This window comes from Ochotona curzoniae, unplaced genomic scaffold, assembly GCF_017591425.1.
Source record: "Ochotona curzoniae isolate NIBS_2020 unplaced genomic scaffold, NIBS_Ocur_1.0 scaffold_3890, whole genome shotgun sequence".
Lineage (NCBI taxonomy): Eukaryota > Metazoa > Chordata > Mammalia > Lagomorpha > Ochotonidae > Ochotona > Ochotona curzoniae.
This window is the reverse complement of record NW_024467115.1, coordinates 24,482,749-24,510,336: the sequence shown is the minus strand read 5'-3', so window position 1 is coordinate 24,510,336 and position 27,588 is coordinate 24,482,749. Positions and strand designations below refer to the sequence as shown.

General features: G+C 40.4%; 1 protein-coding gene across 10 annotated transcripts in view; it reads right to left on the bottom strand.

Moving 5' to 3' along the window:
- Positions 1 to 27,588, bottom strand: part of UTRN (utrophin) — a 491,247-nt gene that overhangs the window by 100,364 nt on the left and 363,295 nt on the right. For all 10 annotated transcript variants that reach the window (XM_040965592.1, XM_040965598.1, XM_040965593.1 and 7 more), the window contains 2 exons: positions 19,062 to 19,191; positions 1,224 to 1,492 (listed from right to left, as the gene is read on the bottom strand). In XM_040965592.1, the coding sequence (XP_040821526.1) occupies positions 1,224 to 1,492; positions 19,062 to 19,191 (399 nt within the window). The remainder of the gene's footprint in view (positions 1 to 1,223; positions 1,493 to 19,061; positions 19,192 to 27,588) is intronic.

Genomic DNA, 27,588 nt, shown 5'->3' with positions numbered 1-27,588 from the left:
GCTACAACTTCTGGATACAATCTTACAAAATCCAAGCTGTGGGAAACACTACAAAGCAAATAACTCAGGTTTTCAGAGAAATAATTATAAGGAAAACAAAAAAGGGTAGAGGGGAAATATGAAGAATAAAAGGACTCTCAAAATTTTAGAAAAAAGGGCCTGGTAGGATGGGTCAATGGCTAAATCCTCAGCTTGCAAGAACCAAGACCCCACACGGGTGCAGGTTCATGTCCTGGCTGCTCCACTTCCCATCCAGCTCCCTGCTTATGACCTGGAGAAGCAGCTGAGGATGGCCCAAAGCCTTGGGGCCCTGTATCCACCTAGGAGATGTGGAGGAAACTACTGGCTCCTGGCTTTTGATTGGCTTGACTCAGGCTATAGTGGCTACTTGGGAGTAACCCAGCCAATGGAAGATGTTTGTCTCTGCTTCTCTCTGTACATCTGATCTGCCTTTCCAATAAAAATAAATGAATCCTTAAATTTTTTTTTCTTTAGAAAATCAGGTAAAGTAAGCTTGATATTGCAACATAACAAGCAAGGCTGCTGTCTGTGACGCTGGCATGTTGTATAGACACTAGCTCATGTCTTGGCTGTTTCACTTCTGATCCAGCTCTCCACTCAGAGTTGGGAAAAGCAGCAGAGAATGGCACAAATGTCTGGGCTCCTGTCAGCCACAGGGGAGGCTCAGCTGAATTTCCTGGATCCTGACGCTGGCCTGGCCAGGCCTTGAGCCTTTGTGGCTATCTGGAGGAGTGGAGCAGCAGGTGGAAGATCTATCCCTTCTCTATCTCTCCTTCTCTCCTTGCAACCCTGAGTTAAAAATAATTGGTAAACTCAATTATATTGCCAAGAGGTACACAAATTAGATGGAAAAAATATACAGAAAAATGATTCACTTATAAAAGTCATATTAGTGATTTTTATGAAAGTGTTGCTAACAGTGAGCAACACTTGAAAAGTACCTAATAGAGCTCCTGGCCAGAGGGGAGAGGCCCAGTGGTCATAGATCCCTTAAAACAGCAAAGAGGATACTGCAAAAACTTCATGAAGCAATGGAATTCAAACAGGAGTTTATTTTAGTGCAATATAAAGTTCATGTTACTTTGCTCAGAGCCCATGAAGTTTCTGAAGTACCTTTGCATGTGGTTCTCTTTATTTGTTTTGATGATAAAATGTTTCTTAAAAAAAAAAAAATGTCCCTTGTCAAAAACAACAAGACTGACCATGGTTTTTTCAATATGATCCTGTAGCGAGTCGATGAGCAAGTCTCCCACGGGCTTCCAGCCATTCCGCACGGCCTCTGCCTCCTTCAGGTCAGCATCCAGGTCGTCCATCGCTCCCTGCAGGTCTCTGAGCTTCTCCAATGCCTTATCCACTTGCTTTTGCCAATTACTAGTAACAGCATTTAGACTTTCCCACTTCTCTTTGACTTCACATGACTGTTTACGCATGGCTTTAGCAATCTTTTGGGCTCTTTCCTCCGGAGTCAATTCTGTGATTACAAAAAAAATAATAATAATTTGGACACGTGATAAAATGTATCTTCTGCACACCCAGATGAGAATATTCCTTCTGTAAGTATTGGCACCAAACATGCAGAGTCAGGGTGAAAAGCATAAGAAACACCGTTTCCATGTTTTCTCTACAGCTTCCCGTGCATGGAAATGTATGACAGAACAAGAAGGGAGTAATTACACATATTTAATAAATGGCCTAATGGATATTTCGTTGACTTTAACATCGTACTATTTTTACAAACCGTAGGTATAACAAGAAAATTGAAGAAATAAAATAGTTCTTCTTTATCATAATTTAGTTATATAAAACCCACAGATCATTTTTCATTTCAGCATCCTTAAAAGAAATGGAGAGTATAATTAGCAGACAAGAGCTGTAAGTAACGAAGAAAAATTTTCAGAAAATAAGATGCATATTGTGTTCCTAAAAAAATATTAACTGAAGACAAATAGGATATCTTAGACACTTTGTCATCTGTAATGTACTTAGAAGTTCATTTTTAATAAAGGACATTTCTTGCAGCCCAGAAATAATAGCAAGTGCTTGCACATTTCCAATGAGGATAGCAAGATTTCAAGGAGTATCCTAAACGTACATCAAAGGAACTTGAAAAAATTCTGAAATAAACTTAGACATTCAGACAGAAATTGCAGGCATCGTGCAAGGCCAGGCAAACACAAACACAGAGGGGTAAATTCCTAAAGTAGGTTGGAAAGGTCACCAGTGCTGCCCAACACTGCTGGGACTTCACCACACTGTCTCTCTGAGGATACCTTCCTTCCCGTCTACCTGCCCTAGCGTTTGACAGGGTCCCAAGAGCCCAAGGGATAGAGGTCAATCAGAGACACACAGTCAAGGCAAACCGCACACTGATTAGAGACAGAAGTACATACAGACTCCCCTCCACTTCTCAAGGGATCCTGCTTGACAAACCTATCCTAAGCTGAAAGCCCTCAAGTTGAAAAGGCATTCCACATCCTAATCTCCCCCAAAACCTGATAGCGTATTCAATCTACTTGGGTAAAATTATCTAACACTAAGCCTGTTTTGCATTAGGATATTGGATAGCTCATGTACCCTAATGAATGCTGTACTAAAATTGTAAATCAGGATGGCTCTATGGATCTATTTTCATACTATCAAAAATCAAAAAAACTTAATTAAGACATGGTAAAGTGGGGATCATCTGTATTTTCCTTTTGATAATATTACATCTATACTGTCAGTGCTTCTAGTAATTTCTAGTCCACCTCAAAATGTCCCACATCATACCTAAAATTAAGTAAATACCTTGAACTTCATGCTTAGATGAATTTCATCACAACATGAGTTGATGCAAGCTCATCCAAATTTTGCTTTACATTCTCAGTTTGAATTTGTCTACCTGTGGTTATTTAAATGGTATTAAAAGTCAAGCTACCTAATTTCCAGAAAATTCCAGTCATTTACATCCCTGTCTAAAAGCAGTTTTCCTGGAATAAGATTCGGGAAACCCAACCGACTATGAGGGGCTTAGCAATCACAGAGCTGTAAGGTGTGCCTGGTAAGGTTACAGAGAATGTGTAACCTTGGGAGCTGAATTTAACATAAGAGGAGAAAACATCAAAATTTATGAAGGGGCTGAATTCTCCAGTACAAAGAAATATACAAACTAGAGAAACATCTCATGCAACAGTCACAGAACAATGTCAAGACTCCTGGCCAGGGTTCCCACACAGAGGCTCTGGGAGGAATGGCATGTACGGGGACAGGCAATGTCATAGGAAACCGTCCACCTTCGGAGTATCTACAGCCAACAGACCTGCTGCATCTGTGATATATGTCACACGCGGGGCAAGGGCTATAAGTGAGCTGATCTCCATTCTTAGCAGCCTGGGGAACATGGAGTTGGTTACCTTAGGCTGGCAACACCTGAGTGTGTTAATAAAGTCCCTTGGGCTTTTTCAAAGCTAGATCTTAAGCACTGGAATTTCACTATTTAAAAAAAAGAAATACATTACTAATTTCAAAACAAACAACTTATTTATGGCGAGTTTCTTCCAATAACGCAAAAAACCGCTTCTAAGTCAGTCATTAAATCACCAGAGACACACCCGGCTTCCTTGTCCTAGCACAAAACATCCTATGGGCTGTGACTTTTCAGTCTTCATCTACTTACTGAACATTACTTTTGTAATATTTATTACATAATCGCAACTCAGGCAGCCACTCAGAAGAAGAGTTGAGTTCTAATGTTCAACTTGCCATTTGTTTGCCAGGAAGGAGGCCTAAGAAAAACTAATCACTTTTGAATCAGAATAAAAGTGCCTCCGATCACAGCAATAATTTCAGTGCAAAGCCAGCTTTAAGGTAACAAATGCGCAAAGTACAAAACAAAAGCCCAACCTTGCTAGAACCTTTAGAAAACACGTAAAACAGCAAGTGGCGACAATCTCCATTGAAAGAAAACAGAACATCAAAAAGACAGGCCACATGAAATGATGCAAAAAAAAAAAATTGTTGCACTCTTATAAAAATTACTCTTACTGGAAAACCAGAAGACATACTTACTTCAGGCTTCTGAATACATATTTGGGGGCAGACCCTAAGCAGGAATGAAGATTTGTCCACCTAGTCCTTCTAAATGCTGGCGTCCCATTGAAAGCACTCTGAGAGTGAACTGAGTTGGTTTTCAAAGGCTGAAACCAGAGGCCTTACCCTCAAAATATACTGACTTAGCTGGTCAAGGGGACACTGGGCATGGGTACACTTCAAAGCCCCCCAGCTGTGGTGCGACTAATGTGTCTTCAGGATGAACAGCTAGCCCACTGGCACATCAATTGATTTCTCCTTCCAAGCAGCTGAAACTATGCTTTTCCACTCTGTGTGGGCTACTGCCTAGAGCCCACGCAGAGCACAGCCACCAAATATGCGAAACAGGAAAGCAAATGAAACTCAGCGCTAAGAGGGTAATCTAATTTGCATCTAAAAAGCACTAATAGGCTAATCCCAGAGACAGAAGTAACAGCAGGATAGAACCAAATAAATGTACTGACAATTCTGAGGCCACAAGAGCTTTCCTGTGTCACACTTCTCTGCCATGTGTGTGGTGGACATGTGCATGTGTGAACAAGTTTGCACAGTCACTAGCTGTTTTCCCTTCAGGCCTTGCCATTCATTCATTCGTTCATTCACTCATTCGTTTATTTATTTATATTAATTTATGTATTTGACAGAATTACAGAGAGAGTAAGAAAGAAACATCTTCCACCTGCAGGTTCACTGCCAGTACTGAGCCAGAACAAAGCCAGAAGTCAGGAACTTCCTTCAGGTAACCCACTTGGGTAATGGGTCCAAGCATTTGGGTATTCATTGCTTTTCCCAGGACATTAACAGAGAGCTGAATAAGAAAAGGAGTCCCTGGGACACAAACCAGTGCCCCTAGGGGATGCCGACTTCCAGAGCTGCAGCCACACCACATCAGCTCAAGCTCTTTCCACTGAAGTGACCAAATTTTTAGAGTTGAATTATATCTATCTTTATTAGTTATATGTTCATATATATTCATTAATGTTACAAATTTTAAAGGCTGTATTTTTCTATTTATGTGTCACAATTTTTTTAAAAGATTTGCTTATTTTTATTACAAGGTCAGATATACAGAGAGGAGGAGAGACAGAGAGGAAGATCTTCCGTCCATGCATTCACTTCCCAAACTGCCACAATGGCTGCAGCTGAGCCAATCAGAACCCAGAGCCTCTTCTGGGTCTCCCACACGGGTACAGCATCCCAAGGACCTTCCTCAACTGCCTTCCCAGGTCACAAGCAGGGAGCTGGATGGGAACTGGGTTGCTAGGATTAGAATCAGTGTCCAAATGGGATCCCGGCACATGCAACACAAGGACTTTAGCTGCTAGGTTACTGTGCTGGCCCCTGTGTCACAATTTGAACTAGCAATTTCTTTAATGAGTTATATATTTAAGGTAGAAAGGATAATTATCTTTTTAATGTTTTTTTTTTAATCAGGAGAGAAAGAAAGAGAACAATAGGTGTCTTTTATCTACTGGTTTAGCCCCTAAATGCCCACAGAATCCTGGGCAGCTCAGGCTGAAACCAAGAACCAGGAACACCTTCCTGGTCTCACATCTGGGTAGAGAGACTCTAGTACGTCATCTGCTGTCTTCAAGGGTGTGTTATCAGCAAGGAGCTGGATCAGAAACAGAGGTGGCACTCAAAGCCACACACTCACATGGGATGTAGGTGTCCCAAGTTTCAATACACACCACTGAACCACAATACTCTCACGGAGATAATTATCATTTAGGAAGAACGAGGAAGAAGGAAAGTGGAAGGGAGGACAAAGAAAAGATCTATCCTTACATTTTCCCTTGGTTCCAATTACCTTTCTTTCTTTAAAATGAAGATTAATTATATGTATGTACTTATACTTTTGGGAGAAAGACTATAATGGGGTTCACTGCAATGATTAGAAAAACAATCCTGGACCAGAAGTGGACAGCAGGATTGAGAGTCAGCCCTGCCCTGCTCCCATCATGAAGTGGTTCCTAGGTAAGTGACACAGCTCTGTGAGCCCAGTTTTCTCAAGTGGGACCCCATTTCTCCCCATGCTAAAAAAGTGTTTTACTCTCAAAGTCTAATGTTCCTCTAAATTCAATCATATGAAAAAGGTATAACTACTGTATCTCAAAGAAATTTTAATAGCAAAACAGACTCTCTTTGTGTGGTTGGACAAAAATTGATTTCTAAAATGAAACTATGCTTCTGCAATGGGGAAAAATGGATAGACTATTAGAATTCAGTCACTATAGGTTTTAATCAAGTTTTTCCATCTTCCTCAGTTGCGGTGCAGATACTCATAACCTCCAATGTGACTTTTTAATCTTAGCTCATAAAGCCTGCGTCAAAAATGTTTTCTTTCTCTCCATGTTGGTTTTGCAATACCTTACACAAGAGATCATTACAGAATTGAACTGAGTTTTTAGCTTTATTTTTCACTGAAAATATTTAAGGTCATAGTTTTAGTGGAAGCTTTTTCCTCCTTCTTATATCAACCTCATTGGAAAGGTAGATTTACAGAGAGGAGGAGTGAGGAAGAAAGATTTTCTGTTCACTGGTTCACTGCCCTGGTGGCCACAACAGCGAGAGCTGACTCGATCCAATGCCATGAACCAGAAACTTCTTACAGGTTTCCCACATGGGTACATCGTCTCAAGGTATTGGACCATTCTCTACTGCTTTCCATGGGCACAAGTATGAGCTAGCTGGGTGGGAAGTTGAGCAGTTGGGGTATAAACCGGCACCCATCTGGGATCTAGGCAGGGGCAAGGTTAGGATTTAGCCACTAGGATATCACAGCAGGTCCAACCTCAAATATTTTATAAGACAATGTCTTCTTGCAAAAGAAAGATTAAAGTATAAAAAGTTCATATATGTTAGTTCTAAATTTTTATTTGTACCATGTGCTATTTTTAGCTGATACGTTTAATTCTGTTGTATTTCACAAACATACAAAAATTTGGAAGTTGCATTTTCACTGCTGGACAGTTTAGTGTAAAGTGAGACTAGGAGATTATATTCTGGTCCCCAGGCTGCCTACTCTAGAAATGTAGATATATGTCTTTCTCTTTGAATCTCTGTTATTATCAGTAAAGCTACTGGTATATGCATGGCACACAGAAGCCCTGCAATGAAGGTTAGTTTTTTTTTTTTATCATTCCTTTAATTATTTTATTAATAAATCTAGGAAATTTAGACAGATGTTGGGAATTCTACATAACCAAACTAAGTTGAACAGGGAAAAAAGAATTCGAGTGAAAAGAGATGATTTGTTCTCTGAACATTTTTCTTCCCTTGCCCTTTCTCTCCTTTCTTCTCTGATTCTTGTTCTTTCGCAATCTCTCTCTCACTCTCTTTCACTTAAAGCCTAAAACAATTTTCTGATTAAACTAATGAGGAATATAAATTTTCTGATTAGTGATTAAGATCAACTCAATCTCTCTGAAACCTTTCATCAGTACTTAAGAGGACTCTGCCCATTTCCTAGTCTGCCTACTGACTGATGACAACAATTCATTATGAAGCAGGTTACAAGTGCATCATCAAGTGTCCTCTGCTGATTAATGTCGCTAATTATGCTCATCTGAAAATTGGAGGGGTGACAACAGGAAGAGATTACTCTGAATGGAGTTAACCGGATCATGTGTAGTCTAAGTCTTTCAATAAGAATATGATAAAAATGAAATGGCCCCACCTGTGCTGCCAAGGGACTTCGGAAACAAACAAAGCATAAACAAAACCTGTAGTGTATGGACACATTTAGTGAAGAGAAAAAGGGGTACATTCCTCTAGTACTGAATGTAAGATATTAAGTGGGGTAAGGAGGAAACGAAAAGGCAATGAGAACAAAGACCCCATGGCACATGGAGATAAATTGCATTTCTCAACAGAAGTGGGTGGACATAGGAGCCTCAGCGCATGCAAATGTCTGTGTCTCAGGAAAGTGGGTCTAACTAATCCAAGCCGGTGGTGATTTGGGAGGAAGCAGCGGGAAGTCACTAAAGAAATGAGTCCCTAGGGAAGAGAGCAGGAACAGACCACGGGGGTCTAGCGAAGCAAGCTGAGACTCAACACTCAACTTTCCAACTGAGTATTCCCAGAATTTCCTCACAGTTGAATCAGTTTTAGGATTTCTTCAAGCCACTCAGTGTCCTGGTCTGCAGCAGACAAGTCACTGGGGGCAGGGAGGTGGCAGCGAACAGGGAGAAGAGCAGCTGACAATGCAAGTGCCAGGAGGACAAAGGCTACATGAACACCCACACCCAGAACCCAAACTGGCTGGTGGCTGACATCTGACGCACACTTGTTGACAAGATATGAACCAACACAGTGCTGCAAACACCTGTGACTTAAATCCTTTCTCCTTTAAGAAAGTCTTGAATGAAAAGTTTTCCCCGTCTGCTCACAGTATGCCCACTTCTCCCAAATCTGCTTTCTGGAAAAACACAGTAGCTGATGATCAATCAAGCTAAAAGTCACTCATGAGGTAGTCATGAGTAAGTCAAGAACATGTGTAAGGTATAGGTTTAGTTACTGCCAAATAAACGTGTTTAACTGAACAGGCATGGATTGGCTAGGATTATACTTTCTTAAAGAATCCAAAATTTCTCATAGACTCAGTAGATCCCAGATTTCTAATGAGAAACAAGAAATAACTTTAAACATGAAAGAAGCACACCACTATAGTAGGAATTTGGTACATCCCCATCCTTTATGCTGAAACTAGACCGTGACCTCCCAGGTGCTGAGTCCAGTAGAATTCATACGTGCAAATCATCTTCATCTTTATTCTGTGAGCCTGTGTAATTTGTGGATAGTTGAAGCACTGATTAGAGAGCATACCAGATGGTGAACCTTGGAAGTCCTGTGTGCATGAAACTCACATCCATTCCGTAATTCTTCAACAGGATTTTTGACTTGTTTTTTCAGATGACACGAGATAAGTTTTAACATTTTTTACCAACTATATAGGCTTCCTCCAACAGATTTATTAAATTGTAGAGGAATTAAGACTAGATTCATAACACCCACATTAATATGACCAAGCACTAATTCGGGAAGAATCACATCGTTGCTTTGTGCTTAAGGACACCGGAAAAGAAAGTAACAATATGATTTTCTGTGCTTTTTTTTTTTTCATGTATTACAACTTTACTAATCTAATTTGGACTTGAGAAGCTAACTAAATTATTGCTCTGGTATGTAGGCCTGAAAGCAGTTACTTACAGCTCAAGTTTTTATATGAAAATGAAAATGATATGGCCTACTAAGAGTCTAATATGGCCTAAACACCTTTTCGTTCAGTGGGAGTAAATCACTGAACCGGGATGTGAGTCCATAAAGCAGTGTGCTATTTCACTGAAGGGACAAACGAAGAGCAATAAATGTCTGCCATCTTTCCAAAGTAGACAGATACAGAAAATAAAATCCAGTTTCTACTGAACTCTTAGCCGAAGGGTTGCGACTGTTGCACTCTGGAGGTTAACAGCAGAGTTCAGTGAGGAAACCCTTGGCTCCCATTTCTACTTTTTGATCGACAGAGTGCTTGTCAGTATCTCAGACTTGGTTTTCTCATCTGCCAAAGGCTAGCAGTAGTGATCACATCTCATAGAGCTGCTGTGAGAGCTCAGTGAAACAAGCCGCATGAGGGACTCCACACCATACCTGGCACTGTGAGCAGCATGAAAGGCTGGCATGCTGGGAACACCCACGGTTGACATTTCTCATTTCCCCCCAGCCAGGGTAGTGTGAGTGCCCCCACCAAAATTCATGTTAAAATGTAATGAAGGGGATAGAAACTTAATCTGACCAGATGATCTGGAGGTGCATGGGAGGTTGTTAGAGTTAAGTAAGCCCATCATACTGCAACACTAATCTTAAGGGACACGAGACTCTGTCTCACCACAGGCTATTCCGTGCTGCCTGGGATCCTGCAAGGACCTTGTGGCCAGGAGCACCACTGCACCTGACCCCCTGACCCTCTAAGACTGCATACACTGCTCTTCTTCAGTCAATGGGATCCAATCCCAGTAACAAGCAATTAACCAGGCTTGAGGTTCCTCGAATGATGTATACAGATGAAGGGGTCTGCCAGTCTCAGCCAGATCCTAACCTCAAGTCAATCAACTGCAGTCATTCAGAGCTGTTTCCAGGAACATTCTAGATATGAGGAAGAGCAGCTATCTATGCCATCCTGAAAGGGCATGGTAAGAGAAGGCTGAGCCAATCAGACCATGTAGGGAGAAGAAGCGGCAGCCACAGAGGGAAGCTTCTGGGTGGCAATTCAGGCTCCAGGGACAGGCACACCCTTGCCCATACTGCAGCTTAGTTATGGGACTAGTAATTGCCTTGCTGCCTAAACCACCGAATGTTCACCGTCTCTCATTTACAATGAATGAGGTTCCAATTAATAAGGTTGCCTTTAGGAATACAGAAAAACAAGCCCTGAGAGTTTTGATTTTCTGTGTTGGGTAATTTGTTGTTCTTTTATTAGATACAAAAAAAAATCCTACTGCACCCTTAATGTATACTGGAAGTCAGTATAAAAGTAATTTCTGCTAATCATAAAATAATTTCACATTTTTGCTCACGTGAAGGACAAAATTTTATTGGCTGAGGTTTCCCACTACTGACACACAAGGGCTGGACATAGTAGAATGAAATGTATCATTTCTTACTTCTTTGTTCTTATCATAAAATAAATTACATTTTTAATTAGACACATGAAATGTTACTAATATTTGTTACTCTAGAGTATTAGGAAGCATTTAATAACTAAAAGAAAAGAGTATAACCTGAGTATAAAAACTGCAGACTATTAAATTCACATGGCTGTCAATGGCTCTAAAAGGAAACATGAGTCCAAACTGGTTACTTCATCTCAAAGACGATTATTAGCCATTAATCACAGATACATTCACATACAACCATGTAAAGTTGTGCTTGGCCATACCCACAAGTAAAACTACACACTAGATGACAAACAAAACGTGATTTCAATGAAGCAAAATTAACATCAGGTCCAAACAGAAATGGTGTTCAAACAACCTCAAAAAAGAGCTGTAGTAATAACAGTGCTTCCACAAGAACAATCTTTACAAAAGATTCATGAGTAAATTTGTGAACAACACTCTGAAATCTCTCCATTTAAGAAATCATATGCATTTAAAGGGCAGAGAGAGAGAAGGACCTTCCATTTGCTAACTCCTGAGACGGCCTACAGAGTGGGGTCGTAGGTCAAGCCAGCTGCAGGCAGTCTCCCACGTGGATGGCAAGAAAGGAACTATTGGAGACAAGCAGGAAGTTACAGTCAGGATCTGCATCCAGGGTTAGAAATTAGATGCTTTCTTATAGGACTCAAGAGTCCCAAGTAGCATCCTAAAGCCTATACCAGACGTTGAGGATGAGTTTTTCTTATGCAAATATAAACAATAGTTTGTGTGCTGAAAAACTATTTCACTACATAAATAATATGAAAAATAGGGCCCGGCGCCATGGCCTAGTGGCTGAGGTCCTTGCCTTGAACGTGCCAGGATCCTATGTGGGTACCAGTTCTGGTCTCAGGAGCTCCACTTCCCTTCCAGCTCCCTGCTTGTGGCCTGGGGAAGCAGTCCAGGACGGCCCAGAGCCTTGGGACTCTGCACCCGTGTGGGAGACCTGGAGGAGGTTCCTAGATCCTGGCTTTGGATTGGCACAGCACCGGCCGTTGCGCTCACTTGGGGAGTGAATCATCCGGTGGAGGATCTTTCTCTCTGACTCTCCTCCTCTCTGTATATCTGACTTTGTAATAGAGATAAATAAATCTTCTTAAAAATATAAAAAATAAAATTCAAATTGTTAAATATATTTCAGAGGTGAAATGTCCTATAAATTATCAGCAGTTTTATCAGTGATCCATATCATAGCCTCACGTCATAGACCACGTGCATGTTGGGAGACGGCACCACACGTGCCAGCCCGTCTGCACCTGCACGTGGCATGGAAGGAGGCACAGGAAAGGAAGCACAAACTTCCCAGTGCAAACAGACGACATCCAAGTCGGCATGAACCAGATACAAACAGGCAAGAAGAAACAGGTGTTGCCTGATCATCTCGGAAGATTGGGGCTATTCAAGATCTAAGACTGTGACTGTGAGCCGAACAGACGTGTGGCTCTGCTTCATTGTACAGTTGTGTGGTTTCCATAGGAAATCAGAGCTGAGACAGGAAAGAGCAACGGGAGATTGGGAGGACGAGAGAAGAACCAAGAAATATGGACACCATGCTCAGTCTGGCTCCACCCTGGTTGTTGTGGCAGTTTGTCAAGTAAAGCAGGAAATGAAAGATTGCTCTGTCTCTCCCTGTCTCTGTTCCTTCTGTTCCTTTCAGATAAATTTAAAGAAAGAGAGAAAAGAGGTTGTTAACAAGTCAAGGAGGAGCTAGCAGGTCAGTGGCCAGATGCTCCAGCAAAGAACAGATACAGGAGAAAAACTGAAGGGATGAGAGAAGGCGTGGCACTCCATTTCCGCCTCCGCCCTTCAACAGCTGGATGGCCTCGGTCAGCATCACAAAAGCTATTAAAAGAATGAGACGCCATGTCATATGATCCGCCCAAGAAACAGGACAGCCCTGACAGTGACTATCGAAGAGTTTTGGGAGGTGGGATTATAAGTCATGCTTCCACATTTTAGCAAATGCTAGACAAGTAAAAATAAGCAAAACAGCTTAACAGCAATAAAAGAAGAAAGTGTGTATTTCTATAACACAGATTAAATAAAATTAAATATTCCCTATTACTCCAACAAGACAAGTGGACAATTGACAAATTTAGGGAATTTGTAGACTGTCCAGACTCATTCATATAATTTCAGCTCAACTAAAATAATATCTTCCTAATAATGATTTTTAGGCAGAATGCATTGTTCTAAGTAACTGAGTTTTCCAAATCATTACATTTGCCCCATATAACAATATTTTCATGGTTGTCATTTTGGAAGAAACTTAGATACAGTATAAATTCCTATATCTATTCTTAACTGACCTATAATCTGCCTTCAAAATATAAATTATAGTTCATAATTTCGTTTTCTTAATTTATTATCAAAAGTTGTAAAAAAATATTCTCTTCATGGTCAGATTGCCAGTTTGGTCTTTTACTGTTTATTTGTTTAGTTTGTAAAATCATTTTTTATTTATTTTTTACATATGTGACGCAGAGATAGACAGAGGTATGTGGGGGTGAAGGCAGCAGTTGGTTCATGCCTCTAAAGGCTGGTAAAAGACAGAGCTGGAACAAGGCTGGAAACAGCGCAGGTCTCCCTCTGCAGGTGGCAGAACCCAAGTCTGCACTAGCAGGAACTTGGATTTACTACAGGCAAGAATTGAACCCAGACATTCCGAGGTGGGGTGCAGTCACCTTAACCGCTAGGCCAAATGCCCACTCCCCAGAAATACTTTTTGTTATCAACTTTCCCTTTCTCGTCACTTACATTCTGCCACCTATCCATAATTCACTCAACATCAAATTCAACTCATTACAACCTTGCCTAAAGAGTGAAAATCACTGAGAAAGTACCTGAGTGGTTTTCCTATGAGTTAAGAATAGAATCTACATGATAATTAGCTATATAATATTCATGTTGGTTTCTCAGGTCATTTTTCAAATTCCCAGTAAATGAGGAGGGTCAGGAAAGAAAAGAGAAGGACTGAGCTTCCTGTGACAGGGAATCAGAGAGAGTTTTGACAGTTGAAACATCCAGGAAGATGAGAAGTTGGGGCTAAGTCAGACAGGGCAAACAGCAGGCGTGCACGGAGATAAGGAACAATATGATCAAGAAGGAACCTAAGGCACAAAACTAGGATGAATAACAAGACAAGGCCAGCAAAACCACTCCTTGCAGAACACCCTGAATTATTGCAAGTGTGAGTTGGGGAGAGACAGGAAAAATGAAGTCAAATCACCATGCAGCCTTCTTGTGCCAGGGCTAAGAGCTTGGATCTCATTCCAGCGGCTCATGGATGTTTTTCAACCTGAAAGTAAACTCTAGGTTTGTGCTTTTGGTATAGAATTCTATGTGAATGCCAAGATATTAGTTAAGAAAGTATTGAAACACATCTTGTGAAAAGGAATAAGAACCTAATGTAAAACCATAATAGTCACAGGTTTTTTTCCAAATATTTACATATAACATTATGAGATGATTGATAATATACAAAAATATTGAAAAGCTCTGGGTTAGTGGACATGTGGCACAGTGTTTAGGAACCCACTCGGGATGCCAATATCTCCTATCAAATTATCTGGGTTCAAGTCTTGGCTCTACTTTTACTTCCGACTTCCCACTGATGCACACATGCCAAGCAGCAGGCAATGGCTCGGATATCTGGTACCCCGATGCCTGCATGGGAGATCTGGGTCGAGTTCCTGGATCTTAGCTGGTTCAGTTCTGGCTATTGAAGAAGCAAGGAGAATGAACCAAGGGACAGACGACCCCTCCCTCTCTCTCTCCCTTCTTGCTCTCCGTTCCATATATGTATTTCATTAAAACTAGGAGAAAAAAAAAGATAGGCATTTAATAAAAAAAAAATTCATGAAGAAAAGGGTTTCCTTTTGGAAATAGTTACTTAGAAGTAAAGAGATGGGTGTATACAGGCAGGTATTCTATGGCGTGGTATGCAAAACATACTCAACAAATCTGAACAAAAAACCCAACATGATCTCTTCCTCTCTCTCGTTGTGTATTTCAGTGTCACCACAGGATAGCTCAAGTTCAAAGCCCCCTGCCTCTGACAGCAGCAGCACGAGGGTTATGGTAAACAACGAAAGCAGAAAAGCCATTACAGACCATTTTCTTCCATTTACTTTTAACAGCAGGTAAAATCAACTCACGTTTCAGAAAACAATATCGGGAAAGCTGAGAATATGAAAATCACCAATCATAAAACAAAACATAAAAACCCACAGAGTTCAACTGATATGTCTTTCTCTTGGTGCCCAACTCCAGAATTTGAACCTGGAACTGAAAAAGCAGTCTGAGTGTAACAGCACAACAAAAACGCAAGAAGCAATATCTTAAACCATTTAAATGACCGGCCTCTGAGAAAAATCCATGTTAAAGTGAAACAAATTTGGTGACATAACAACACTTTTCTCACTATGAAGAAACTTGTATAAAAACGTCCCTCCTCTTTATAGTCCTGAGAAAGCAGGGCAAACACGCACACACAAACACACACACTGAAGATCAATCAAATTGGACAACGTAAGACAAATGAAGTTAAATTTCTCTCTACTTTAAAGAAATGAATCCATCCAGTGCGTGAAGTCTAACTGGCCTGCCTGGCTTCCAGGTCCTCTATGATTTAAATCCCACAGTATTTGATGCCTAAATGCTCCTCTTCCCCATTTCTCATTCAGCAACAAGCGTTGACCTTCAGGCTGCTGAGCTTCCCCAACACATAGCAACCCTGTTCCTGACCCCTGCGTCACTCTTCTAAGGAGCTTGTCCCCAGACACAAATGTCCCTTTGCACTGAATCTAATCACCACCTAACCACACCATTTGGATGTGTCAGGAACAACCTGTTCTGCTTCTAACTCTCATTCTTTAGTAGGCCAAGTGGGGGGTAGATTCGCACACATGTGGATCCTTAAGGACACACTGATGCCCTGAATGGCAACAATTCCATATTGTCTGCCTTCTCACCATTTTGTGCTAGACTTGATCTACAAACAAACTGAAACTTCCTCAGGAGCATAAGCCTTGCACTTCTTTCTCTGACGATGCTTAGTGAAAATACCCATGCCTTCAATAAGTAGCAGTGTAATAAAACCCTAGCATGGGCCAAGTGTTAACTAGATATTACCCAACACACCACTGCAAATTAAATAAAATTTTTTAAAAAGCTTGGTTTTCTCTGTGGTATGAGAGGAAGAGCTAATGCATAAAGCAAGAGGTAAAATAATTTGGCAGAGTATGTAGGGAAATAAACAACAGGAAACGCAGGAAAAGGATACCAAGAACACTGAACTTGAGACAGGGGATGCTTGGGGAAGGCTGGCACAAAGACTGGCCAAACACAATGACACAATTGGCTAATCCTCCACCTATAATTACCAGCATCACCAGTAATGCACACCAGTTTGTGTCCCACCTGCTCCACTACCCATCCCTTTCCCTGCTTGTGACCTGAGAAAGCAGTGGAGGATGGCCCACAGCCTTGGGACTGTGTACCCACATGGGAGATCTGGAAGAAGCTCCAAGCTCTGACTCCTGGCTTTGAATCAGCTCAGCTCCAGCCATTGCAGCCATCTGAAGAGTGAAGGAGCAGATAGAAGATCTTTCTCTGTCTCTATCTACCTCTCTTTATAAATCTACCTTTCCAATTCAAACAAATAAATCTTAAAAAAGAAGATGACCATAGATAAAGTCACGAAGGAGAGAGGGAACATCACCAAGGTACCCAGAGGAAGAGCTCCCAGGTCAGGAAGATGGTTGGGTAAACATCTACAAAGGAGACTAACAACAACAACAACAACAAAAAACAGAAGTCAAAATAATCAGAGCCCCTGTCAGAGCTGAAGCAGGCAGCCAGCTGACATACAGCCTGTGAGCTATTTCACAGGATCTGACTTCTCTGAGGAGCAGCAGGAGGCTGCAGAGGAGTGCAGCAGAGAAGTGATCTGATATTGTTTACAGTTTTCAAATGCTCATGAGGGCTGCGTTGATGAAAATATCTTACAAGAGGCAGGCACAGCTGGGAGATGAGCTGAAGGAACCTGCAATGATCCGAATGAGAAGTTGTGATGGAAGTAGTGAAAAAGACAAGACTCTGGATATATGTTGAAGGTAGCAACAATAAGATTTGCCGATGGAATGAACTGGGACTAAGGTGACCCAAAGGTTACTGGCCTAAGCAATCCAGAGGCAGGAGCTGCAGGAAGCAAGATACAAAGATTACAGCAAAAAACAGACTCAGGGTGACATAGAGGAAAGGAGTTTGTCCACAGATACAAGAAAGGGCGTACATAGTGTGTTATCATTTATGTATATAAAAAATTTAGTGTATATTCCCATTTCATGTTAAAACTCATTAATGTACGATTATTGATTTCCACTCTTTATCAAGTCAGTTCTTACCATTTAGTTATACTTTATTGACTCAAGATTCTGACAAAAAGTTCTGATGCAATTACCCTTCTGAAGGGTTTTAATACATGCACATTCCATAATATACACTTACTAATGCTTTTATGTTAGAGATCAGGTCACCGCTCCTAGGTGAACTTCAGTGTTCTCATCTGTAAGGTGAGTAAGCTTCAACTGCTTCTTCCCTAAGGTTCTTACTTATTTTAATATCCCATGTTAGAGATACAAGCACTTCTCAAGGTGTTGTTTTGATAAGAACTCAAGAACTGGAAGAAGGGAATGTGTCACAGTCATGTCAGACAGTTCTAAGATCACTCAAAGATGTAGAAAAAATATACTGAATGCATTGGTTCTAGAAGTGTGCAAGGGGTGATTAACTTCGTTGAAAACTGCAAGTTTTGATGAGAAAGACATGTAAATGTCATTCATGTCATTCATTACTGAAGCCAAGAAATTTTCAGTACATAACGCAGTCAGTAAAAGTGATTATTCAGGAAAAGAACATGGATACAACTTATGGTAAGATTCACCCAACACAGACAGACTGAAGTGGGAGAGACAGATTACATGGGCAGATATCGTATGCCACATTCAGAGGACAACAGTGTGCCAAGTGGCACCAAGAGCAGCAACTCATTCTGTCGAAAACCATCCTGGGCCAATACAAGAAAGACCGTGCATGTGGCATTAGCTCAGTTTGTGTGTGCTTGTTGTGTATACAAGAATTATATGTCTAAGTAGAATAGATATAACTCAATATTAAAAAAAATACATCTTCAAAGACAGAAACAACAATGAACTGATCTGGAGAATGTGAGGTTTGATGAGGGTAGAAGATTCCATGATAACATAGCATTCCAGTGGGCTAGCAAGGAAGACAAGTGATACCACTGCAGGAAAATAAAAACAAACGCCCAACAGGATACTAAGTGCACTCTGTGTGTGTGTGTTTGTGTGTGTGTAACACACATAACAAAATTCAAAGGGGCATTCCCCTTGATGGGAAATTTATGCAGACTGCAGAACTTCCTGCTAAGCCTCAGCAGGCACACGGCTACCTGTTCAAGTGTCTGACCCATAATCAATGCCAGCTACAGCAGAACAAAGAATTTTCCAACTGTGCTTCCCTAGCAAGTAATAAATGGTCATGATGCACATTGTCGGACACAGCACAAGGCAGCACTTCTGGTTTGCTTTTACGATGTGCAGTGAATGCTGGCAAAATATTTTTAATATTAAGTATGTTCTTAAAAATGCATCAGAATGAAAAATCATAATAAATATATGTGTGTGTGGGGGGGGGGTCCCAAATTCATTATGCAGTTTTTCTGAAATGTATGTTGACATATTCCTATCTATTGGTAAGGTAGATACTATTTCAATTTTAAGGTGAAGTATACAAGTGCTATATATTGTTACATTCAACAAATGGTATTTTCAGTCTGCAAAAGAAAAGCACTTTGGTATCTCATTTCAATAGAAGTTTAAAAAGTTTATAGATATTCAAATATTTATATCTGTACAATTCAGCTTTTAATAACATTCTACTTGTGGTTATTTTCAGGCAGTGTGCTGCTAAATAAGAAATACAAACTTTGTGCCTGAGAGGCATTATTTTTATGCTTATAGTATGCTTTTTAAATACATGGATTGTTCTGCCCCGAACTGCTTTAAACATTGATATGAAATATGCTGCAAACTCATTTTCAAAATTAAAGAATCTATATTAATGGATGAATAATGGCACATTTGATGAAAACAATAAAAGTTTTAAATGCTATATTCGAAATGCTGTGAGGAAATGCATTTGAGTTTGTGTCTCTAGTGTGTTTTTATGATATATTAAAGAAATCATTCTTACCTGCTTTTGATTGCAAGTTTCTTCGTGGTTCCTCGGGAGCCTCAATTGGCTGATCAGCTAGGAAAATGCGAGCTTGGTCCACAGCATTCAGGACAGAATATTCTTTCTCTTTTAACTCTCGCCTCAGAGCCTGTGGAAAGAGAAGCAAAACTTGAATACATAACTTCCTGTGCTCACCAAATGATGGAATGTTTTCTGCAGGACAACATCCAACCACACTTCCAAGGGAATGATTCTCCACCAGCATTTAAGCTATTAGATGCAAAAAAAAAAAAATGTCAATTTCATACAGATATGAATGTCTAAAAGATGACTCCTATAGAACTTAAACAGGAACAAAGCAAGTAAAAGGCATGAAAATAAAAGATTTACCCAACAGGAATTGTTTCAGTGTTTTTGAACTAAACATAAGATAGGTTTTGGGGGTTTTCACTAATGTCAGATTGCTTAAACAGCCTGTTAAAATACTTTTGTCTTTTAAGACTGACAAAAAAATTACATCCGCTGGTGCAGAAGAAAGATAATTTCACAAGTAGTAATGAGATCCTCAGAAGTGTTTTAGATTCTTTAGAATACACTAAGAAAAAAATTGCAGATAGAAACAAATTAAAGCACATGAAAACTAAACCAAAGAGAACACATGAAAGACTGTCTCCAATTATCTGAAAAGATGTTCCATCTCCCACACTGAGGCAATGACTATTTTTTCCCTAGTGAAGATTTTTTCATGCAAATTTCTGATTCTCAGAATAGTTTTTGTCTTTTGCAGACTTTTTAAGTAGAGGTAAATTTTCACCCCCAATCCTAAAAATGTTCTGAATAAGACTTCAATTGAGAAAGGTTTAAAAACAACAAATTCATTAAATGCAAGAGTCAATGAAGATTTTAATGTTGCAGCTAAATCAAAACTGTCATTAATGATACATATTTTAAAATTACATATTGAAACACTCACTGGCTCTAATATCTAACTTTTAGCACAGCTATCTAGCAACAGTGTCTGGAACCAATAACAGTTGAGCACACATGATAGCAGCAACTATTGTTCAAGATTCAGGCCAAAGTCAGACATTGGACCACTGTGGGGCTTCTGGCACATCTCAGACCGCACTGCTGGGAGCCAATGAAGAGCTAGCAAACCAGGGGTAGGGAGGGAGTATGCCAGATATGCTGTTATTATTGTTGTTGTTGTTAAAACTCCTATATTCATAATAAGCAAGTCTGAGTTGGAGAAAGGCCCTTGGCACCAGAGAATCTAGTTTCCCTCCTAACCACATTAAGCTCCTGGGCTTCATTACAAAGGTTCTCTCAACACAGGGTGCTTCCTAGGGAATGTCTGATGAAATTCTTTGATATGCCAACAAGCACCCACTGGAAGCACCCCAAGTAAACAGACATAGGGAGCTCTGGCACCAAAGCCAAATCATCACCCCACATCCTAGGGAACAGACTGTATTTAATAATATCTGCTCATAATCTATTTTGCAAATTTAATTTTGTTATTCAATTTGTCCTTTTTCAATTATACTTAATTGCATGTCGTAGACTTAACTTGCAGCAGTATTGCTAATATAATCATTTCACCCCACCCTTTACCTTTCAATTAGACATAAAAGAAAACCAGCATTTTCCAAACACCTGGTGAACACTAATGATAAGGCAATTAGACTCCAATGAGTTGTTTTGTATACAGAGCTACAAAGCATACTCAACTTTAAATTCTAATATCACATGTCATTTAAGGGCTGCCTTTCAATGAATATAGCATAAACTAATTAGGATTTTTCTATTTTAATGACTTCATATTTCTATCCAAAGCAATTCTGTTTGCAGACAGTAAAAAGTGTTGCTCAGGATGTGAAGAAAATGAAACCTTCGTGCACTGCCGGTGGAAAGATAAAATGGTGCAGGCAATTTGGAAAACAGGTTGGCAGCGCCTCAAAAATGTTCAACACAGAGTTTACCACATGCGACCCAACTGTTGAACTTGAGTGTCAATATGAAGAGAATTCAAAATCATGTAGGATGAACTGTTACTCTGTCAATGTACAGAGATAGGAACTGGAAAAGTAACAGGAACTTGGGAACAGGAACTTGGCATGATGGTTAACATGGTACTTAGGACATATGAACCTCATAGTGGAGATTGGTGTTCAAGTCCTGACCCTGCTCTGCATTCCAGCCTGCTGTAATGCACACCCTGGAACATAGCGGGAGATGGCGCAAGCAGTGGGGCCCATGTGTCAGATATCAACTGATTTCCTGGCTCCCTACTCTTCTATCCTAGCTTCAGCTGTTGTATTTGTAGAGTAAACCGCCATGTCTGATATCTGTCTCAATCTCTTTCTCTGTACTCCACCTGTACACTTTTTAAATAATCATTTTTATATGTCCACGTTTAATTTGCTCATGAACATTGACAAGAGCATTATTCAAAATAGGCAAAATGTTGACATCACTGAAATACCCATCAATTAGTGAATGTATAAATACAAGTGGCATATTCTTAAAATTAAATCTGATTCACTAATAAATGCTACAACATAGAAGAATATAAAAATGTTATGGTCAGTAGAAGATAGATACAAGAGCTCACAGTATATGATTCCATTACCAAGACATGTCCCAAATGCACAAGTCAACAGAGGAACAAAGTTGACCAGCTGTTGTTTTGAGCTGGGGTACACAGAGGTAGGATGGGGAGGGACCAAGCACAGATATAAGAATCCTCTTCAGAGCCTGAAAATTTTCTAAAACCAAGTAGTGACAATATTTGCCTAATTTTATGAGTAAGCTAAAAGCCACTGAAATGTACTCTTTCAAAAGGTGATTCTAGTGGAGGTGAATGATACTTCCATAAAGTTGTCAATAAAGTAATTATGTTCCTTATCCCAAAACATGTTAGGTAACCTGTTTCTCTTCTACTCTCTGTCCCACACATTTGCAAAGTAACAGCTCATTACACACAGTAACTATATTCAAGAATAAGGTAGATGTCCTCCCCAGTGATTTCCTAAGCACTTCACATTCCTTCATCAGAGCCCGACTTGACACATTGTGACCAAGCATCTGTCCCCTCCATTAGCTGTGCATTCTCTCAGGGTAAAGCTTAGAGCTTAATCATTTGAAATCTCCCACCACTCCTAACTATAGAAGGCATTCAGGAAATGCTTGGGCATGGCACAGGAAGGAAGAAATGCTTCAGCATAAATTCCATGTAGGGTTCTGAACTATGGCAGAACAACAGATGGCAAACTTTCTTAAATGTGTTCATCCTAAATTGAGATCATTAATAGATTCCAGTTACTTCTAGATTATTTGAATTATCTACTATGAGAACTCATAGAAATAATCTTTAAAGTTAGCTTAGCTTGCAATCAATGGCAGCTGGTTTTGATTTTGTTAATAGCAATCTTTCCTCTCCAAAGACACATAAGGAGCTGTTCTCATGGTCAACAGTGGAGTAGGTTCACTCTGTCTGGTTCCTTTCTTCCTCACCCTATGCCAGGAGGCAACTCTACAAGACATAGCTTTAATATTGCAACTAATCATTAGAATAGAAACTTGTATTTGATTTTACTATTTTTGATGATGTTAAACATATCTACAGCTTAGTGATTCAAAACAAAGCAGCTTAATTTCCATGATTCCGTGGACTGGCAATTTCAGCTGGTGCCTGCCACCCAGTTACTTCTGATCTAATCGTCTATGGCTTGAACGGGATTAGGGGTGCCATTCAAAATGGCCCACACATGTCTGGAAACCATCCCTGCTGCTGGTTGGGACACCTATGCGTTCCTCTATCCTGACTAACTGTCCAAAAGGTTGGACTGTGTCTCATCAGCATGCTGATTCATGTTTCCAAACAGCACAATCTCCTAAAGAGTAAGTCTAGAACAGCTCTCACCAGCAAGACTCAGCTCTGATGGAGTCATTCCAATCCAGTCAACACTGGCTGCCTGTGATGTTAGTGCTTGAAATACTGCTGGAAATAACTGAAGAAATGAATCTCCTATAATTACAACTTATTTAAATTCAGATGGTCACATGTGTCTAAGGGTAAGCATCTTAGCTCTGGAGTTTGTACAATACTTTTGTCACAAGCCATGGTTTCCCACAAGACATGAGGACCGCACAGGATATAAAAAGACACATTTCATTTCTCAATTAGGGAAGCAACACTGTCACTCTGCAAAATGATATGATTAACTGTAGTAGCAATCTAACACAAATAAGGGAAAAGAGGTGGCTGGGGTGGTGGTTGGGGTGGGAATGATTTACATAAGTAGTTAGTGTCAGAGGTTAGGCTTAAGGTTAGCAGCTAAGTTTAGGGTTAGAGTTAGACTTAAAAACAAAAATCTGAAGGAAGTGACCAGGTAGGCCAAGAGACTATCTGGTAAAAGAACATCTAGAGAGAGAGAGAAGACAAAGCCAGAGGTAGGTGCTGGCCCATGTTTGCAGGATGATATTTTAAGTGCTGACTGAGTAAAGGAGGCCAGTGATTGCTTCTGTATACATATTTGTACACCACCAGTATCAGTAAAGAAAGACATTCTGGTTCATAAGAGCAACAGCTAGTAACAACTTAGTTCATACACTGGGCATCTGGTAAGTTAGCTGACTCAGGGCTTGGCAACTCAGCTAAGAGTGTTCTTAGAGAGCAACCTATCACAACACATACACATCTCCCCTGCCAGAAGATGGGTAGAAAGACTCAATCCTCCTCTCAAAAAGCACACCCAAACTGAAGCTTTGGTCTACACAAAGAAAACAGGCATCAGCTGTAGCAAAAAGGGAAGTAGAGCCCGGTGCAGTAGCCTGGTGACTAAAGTTCCCCCCTTGCATGTGCCTAGATCCCATTTGGGCACTGGTTCATGTGCTGGATGCTCCACTTCCCATCCAGCTCCCTGCTTACAGCCTGGAAAGGAGGTGGAAGATGGCCTACGGCCAAGGGACCCTGAACCCACGTGGGAGACCCAGAGGAGGCTCCTGCTTCCTGGCTTCAGATTAGTTCAGCTCTGGCCACTGTGGACACTTGGGGAGTGAATCAACAGACAGAATATCTTCCTATCTCCTTCTCTCTGTAAAATCTGACCATTGTGTGTGTGTGTGTGTGTGTGTGTGTGTGTAGGCACGAGAGAAATGACAATAATCATTAAGAAATTTAGTCTAAACAGGAAGAAAAAATAATGCTAGGCAGACTATATTAGAGACATAAATCTTTGAGAGTGCTACCTATGGAACACTGCAGAGCCAATTATATGCAAATATAGGGGGAAAAGGGTCAACCTTATTAAAGGCATGTTGCTTTCTCAAAAGCATATAAACCACATGCTGAAAAGAAATTGGAATTACAGGTCATTAGAGGAAAAAAATAAACCGACCCAAGAAAACAATAAACAAAAGTAAGACAATCTGGTGTGTTGTTTTCCCTGTTACATGCCATCTGCCTTCTCATCTGAACCAAATGGAGCTCTGAACTGGGAGACTAACAGAGACCTTATTGGAAATATGAGAATTCAGCTCTGCAGTTAAGAGTTTTCTGTCTGAACAAATTTCCAAAACTCGACATCAGCTTGATGACGCTCCTCCGGCACCACCGCCTTGGATCTTTGGAACCCGGGGCACTCAATGATCATGACTGGGCTCCTCTCGTGCCAGGCAGCAGGACAAACTGCTGCTTGTCCAACTTTAAATGCCTATGGAGAGATTCCCAATTACCGTTTAATGGTCTGGGAACATTTCTCCCCACCTGCTATAACTCAGTGCAGGACGGGGGATTAAGGGATAAGCAGTTATTAGGAAGTGCGTACATAACTTAGGCCAGAAGCACGCACAAGTCAATCAGCTGCTCTTCATTTTCATCATAAGCATAGCATCATCAGCTCAGAGGAAATGATGTGTTGCTGCCAAGCATGTAACAAGAATATCAGTTGTTCCTGGCAGTGCTGACATAGACAGGATCCTGCAGGTCTCCTGGAGGGGGTAGGGAGGGATTGCATCCAAGAGAAGCTGGAGGACTTAGGAAGGGAATCCTGGCACTCTGCTTCCGCCTTAGCCTCACAATCCCCCATGCTGAACTAAGATGAAGGATGAAGAAATGCAAACAGGTGGGATATGCTAGAGTTGAACGTTGTCCCCTTTAAATAACAAGTCCTACTTCTTTATTCGATCCGCAGCCAAATTGCTTGTACGCCAAGCTCCCAAGTTTGCTAAGATGCACTTGAAATTTTCTAGACCATGACATTAAACTGAGAAATAAATCAGAACATGTCATTCTGCTGCTTAAAAGCCTCCAGTGGCTTCCTGTTGCTCGGATAAGTAATTCTTGATGCTCCGTTACGCACTGAGCCTTGCTCTTCTCGAGGCTCAATTCTTTGGAAGATCCTAACTTTTTGCTTCAAAGTCCTTATTTCTGTTCTTGGACAATGTGAAGCTTCCCCCACACCCAACTTGACCTTTGCAATTCAAAAGCACTTGTTTCAGACCCTCAATGGTTGGCTTTTTCTGAGTAAATCATAGCTCCATATGATTCAAATGATTGAATCAAGAAACCAATGCACAAAAAGATAGGCAACCTTGGGAAGCCTTAGTTAGAAGGTAACTGAGGGCAGAACATTCCTGAGAATCGCATAGAGCTCCTAAAAGCACATTTGGGAGACAACTCGAACATCAGTGGGTGAAGCATCTATCTGCTACAGTCCTTCATAAAAAAGTTCTTTTTTAACACTGATACCCTGCCTGCTCTGATGATCTCACAAACGCTAAGCAGAGAGGGCCAAAAACATTCACTGGGCTTATCCTTTATGACCCTTTCAAGATCCAGCTCCTTTGACAGTTGCATCACTGGGTGTATACATGACCCCATAATCTGCTACATTCCTCCAGTGCGTGCTGGGTGCGACACTGCTGCACAGGCTCCATCTTGGCCTCTTCGCAGTCCTAACTCCTGTACCAAGCTAACTCCCCACTGAAGGCTCAGCTGTGTACTCCACAGAGAAGAGTGAAAATTCAGTAAAATTTTGTATGAATGAGAAAATGTAAACAAACAAACAGTACATTGCAGCGTGGTGAAGCCAGGTAAAGTGTTTCAGACCCAAGCCTTGTGCTATAGCCAAGTCCACACCACAGGAGCTCCCCCTACCCAATGTGAGTACATGGATTTGCTCATTAGCTTTTCTGGTCATCACAAATAACATCTATCAGTTTTCTAGCTTTATAGATGAAACAGTGAATGGGAACATATTCCAAAACTTTTCAGCACTACAGAATGACAAGTTACTACCATCTGACCATACTCTAACAACCTATCATCATTCTCAGCTGTTCGCCGAGACAGAAGTTCATTCAAGAACTGTGTTACCATTATTTCGGAAGAACAGTTGGAACCATTTTATCTTCAGTTTTGGGTGGCTGTACCCAGACCTCCAGTACTCTCTAACCAATACCAGTACCCAAACCTCCAGGAAGAAGAAGCACCAAAGTTAATAAACCCTTCGAGATAAGAAACAATGAATGATGTGATTCTCTAAGTCCAACTGTCTGATGAAAAACCTGTGTTGCAAAATGCTTAATACCATCTGCAGTCTTTGAAATTCGATAAATATACTGTCTTCTTATTAGCCAGTTTGGCTTCAAAATGAAGAACCTGAGCTCTAAGAAGTTAAAGACGGCCAATGACATTATACCAAGCTAATCTGATAAATACATCACTTTTTTTTTTCAGCAAATGAGGGATAGGCACAATGATGTCAAACACAGCCCAACTAAATCTCTCTTTCTTTTTTTTGGGAAAGAAGCCTGAGTCATGTGCCCGACTTCTTCAGACACCATTATGAAGGCCCACATGGACACAGAACACCAATATTTCAATGCACGGCTCTCAAAAAAGAGGGGAAAAGTTGAGAAATCATAGGCAAAGATGCAGTGAAGCAGCACTTTCATATCTTGCAGGAGGCAGAAGACCGGTTTGATCATCTGGGAAAATAGGTTGGCAATATATCAAGAGTCATTACTGCAATCACATTGTGTGAAACAAGAATTTTACCTTTGAGGATTTATACTAGGAAAATGACAGAGAAAAAATACAAACACAAAAGAGATCATTACAACATGATTTATGACTTTTAAGAAACTGGAAGTGATTTAAATATCCAAAACCTGGAAATTATTTAGATCCAGTATGGCACGGTCACACCTAGACCTTTGCATAACTGTAAAAAATTATTCTAATAGTGACTGCATTAACAACATGAAGGAATACAGATGGTGGCTATCTTAGAAAAAAAAAGCTACAAACTGTATACCCTGTAAAACTGTGTGAAATGTCAACATACAAAAAGAAAATAATGCAAAATGAAAATGAAAACTCATATTACAGAGATGCTGCTGTGGCCCATTTTTGTACTTTATTTAGAAAAGTGTTCTCACAATTAAAAATTATCTTAAAAGAATGTCTAATATAATGGCTAATTTATTATTCACAAATTTGGTACTTTTAAAAATATACCTGAACCAATGAATAATG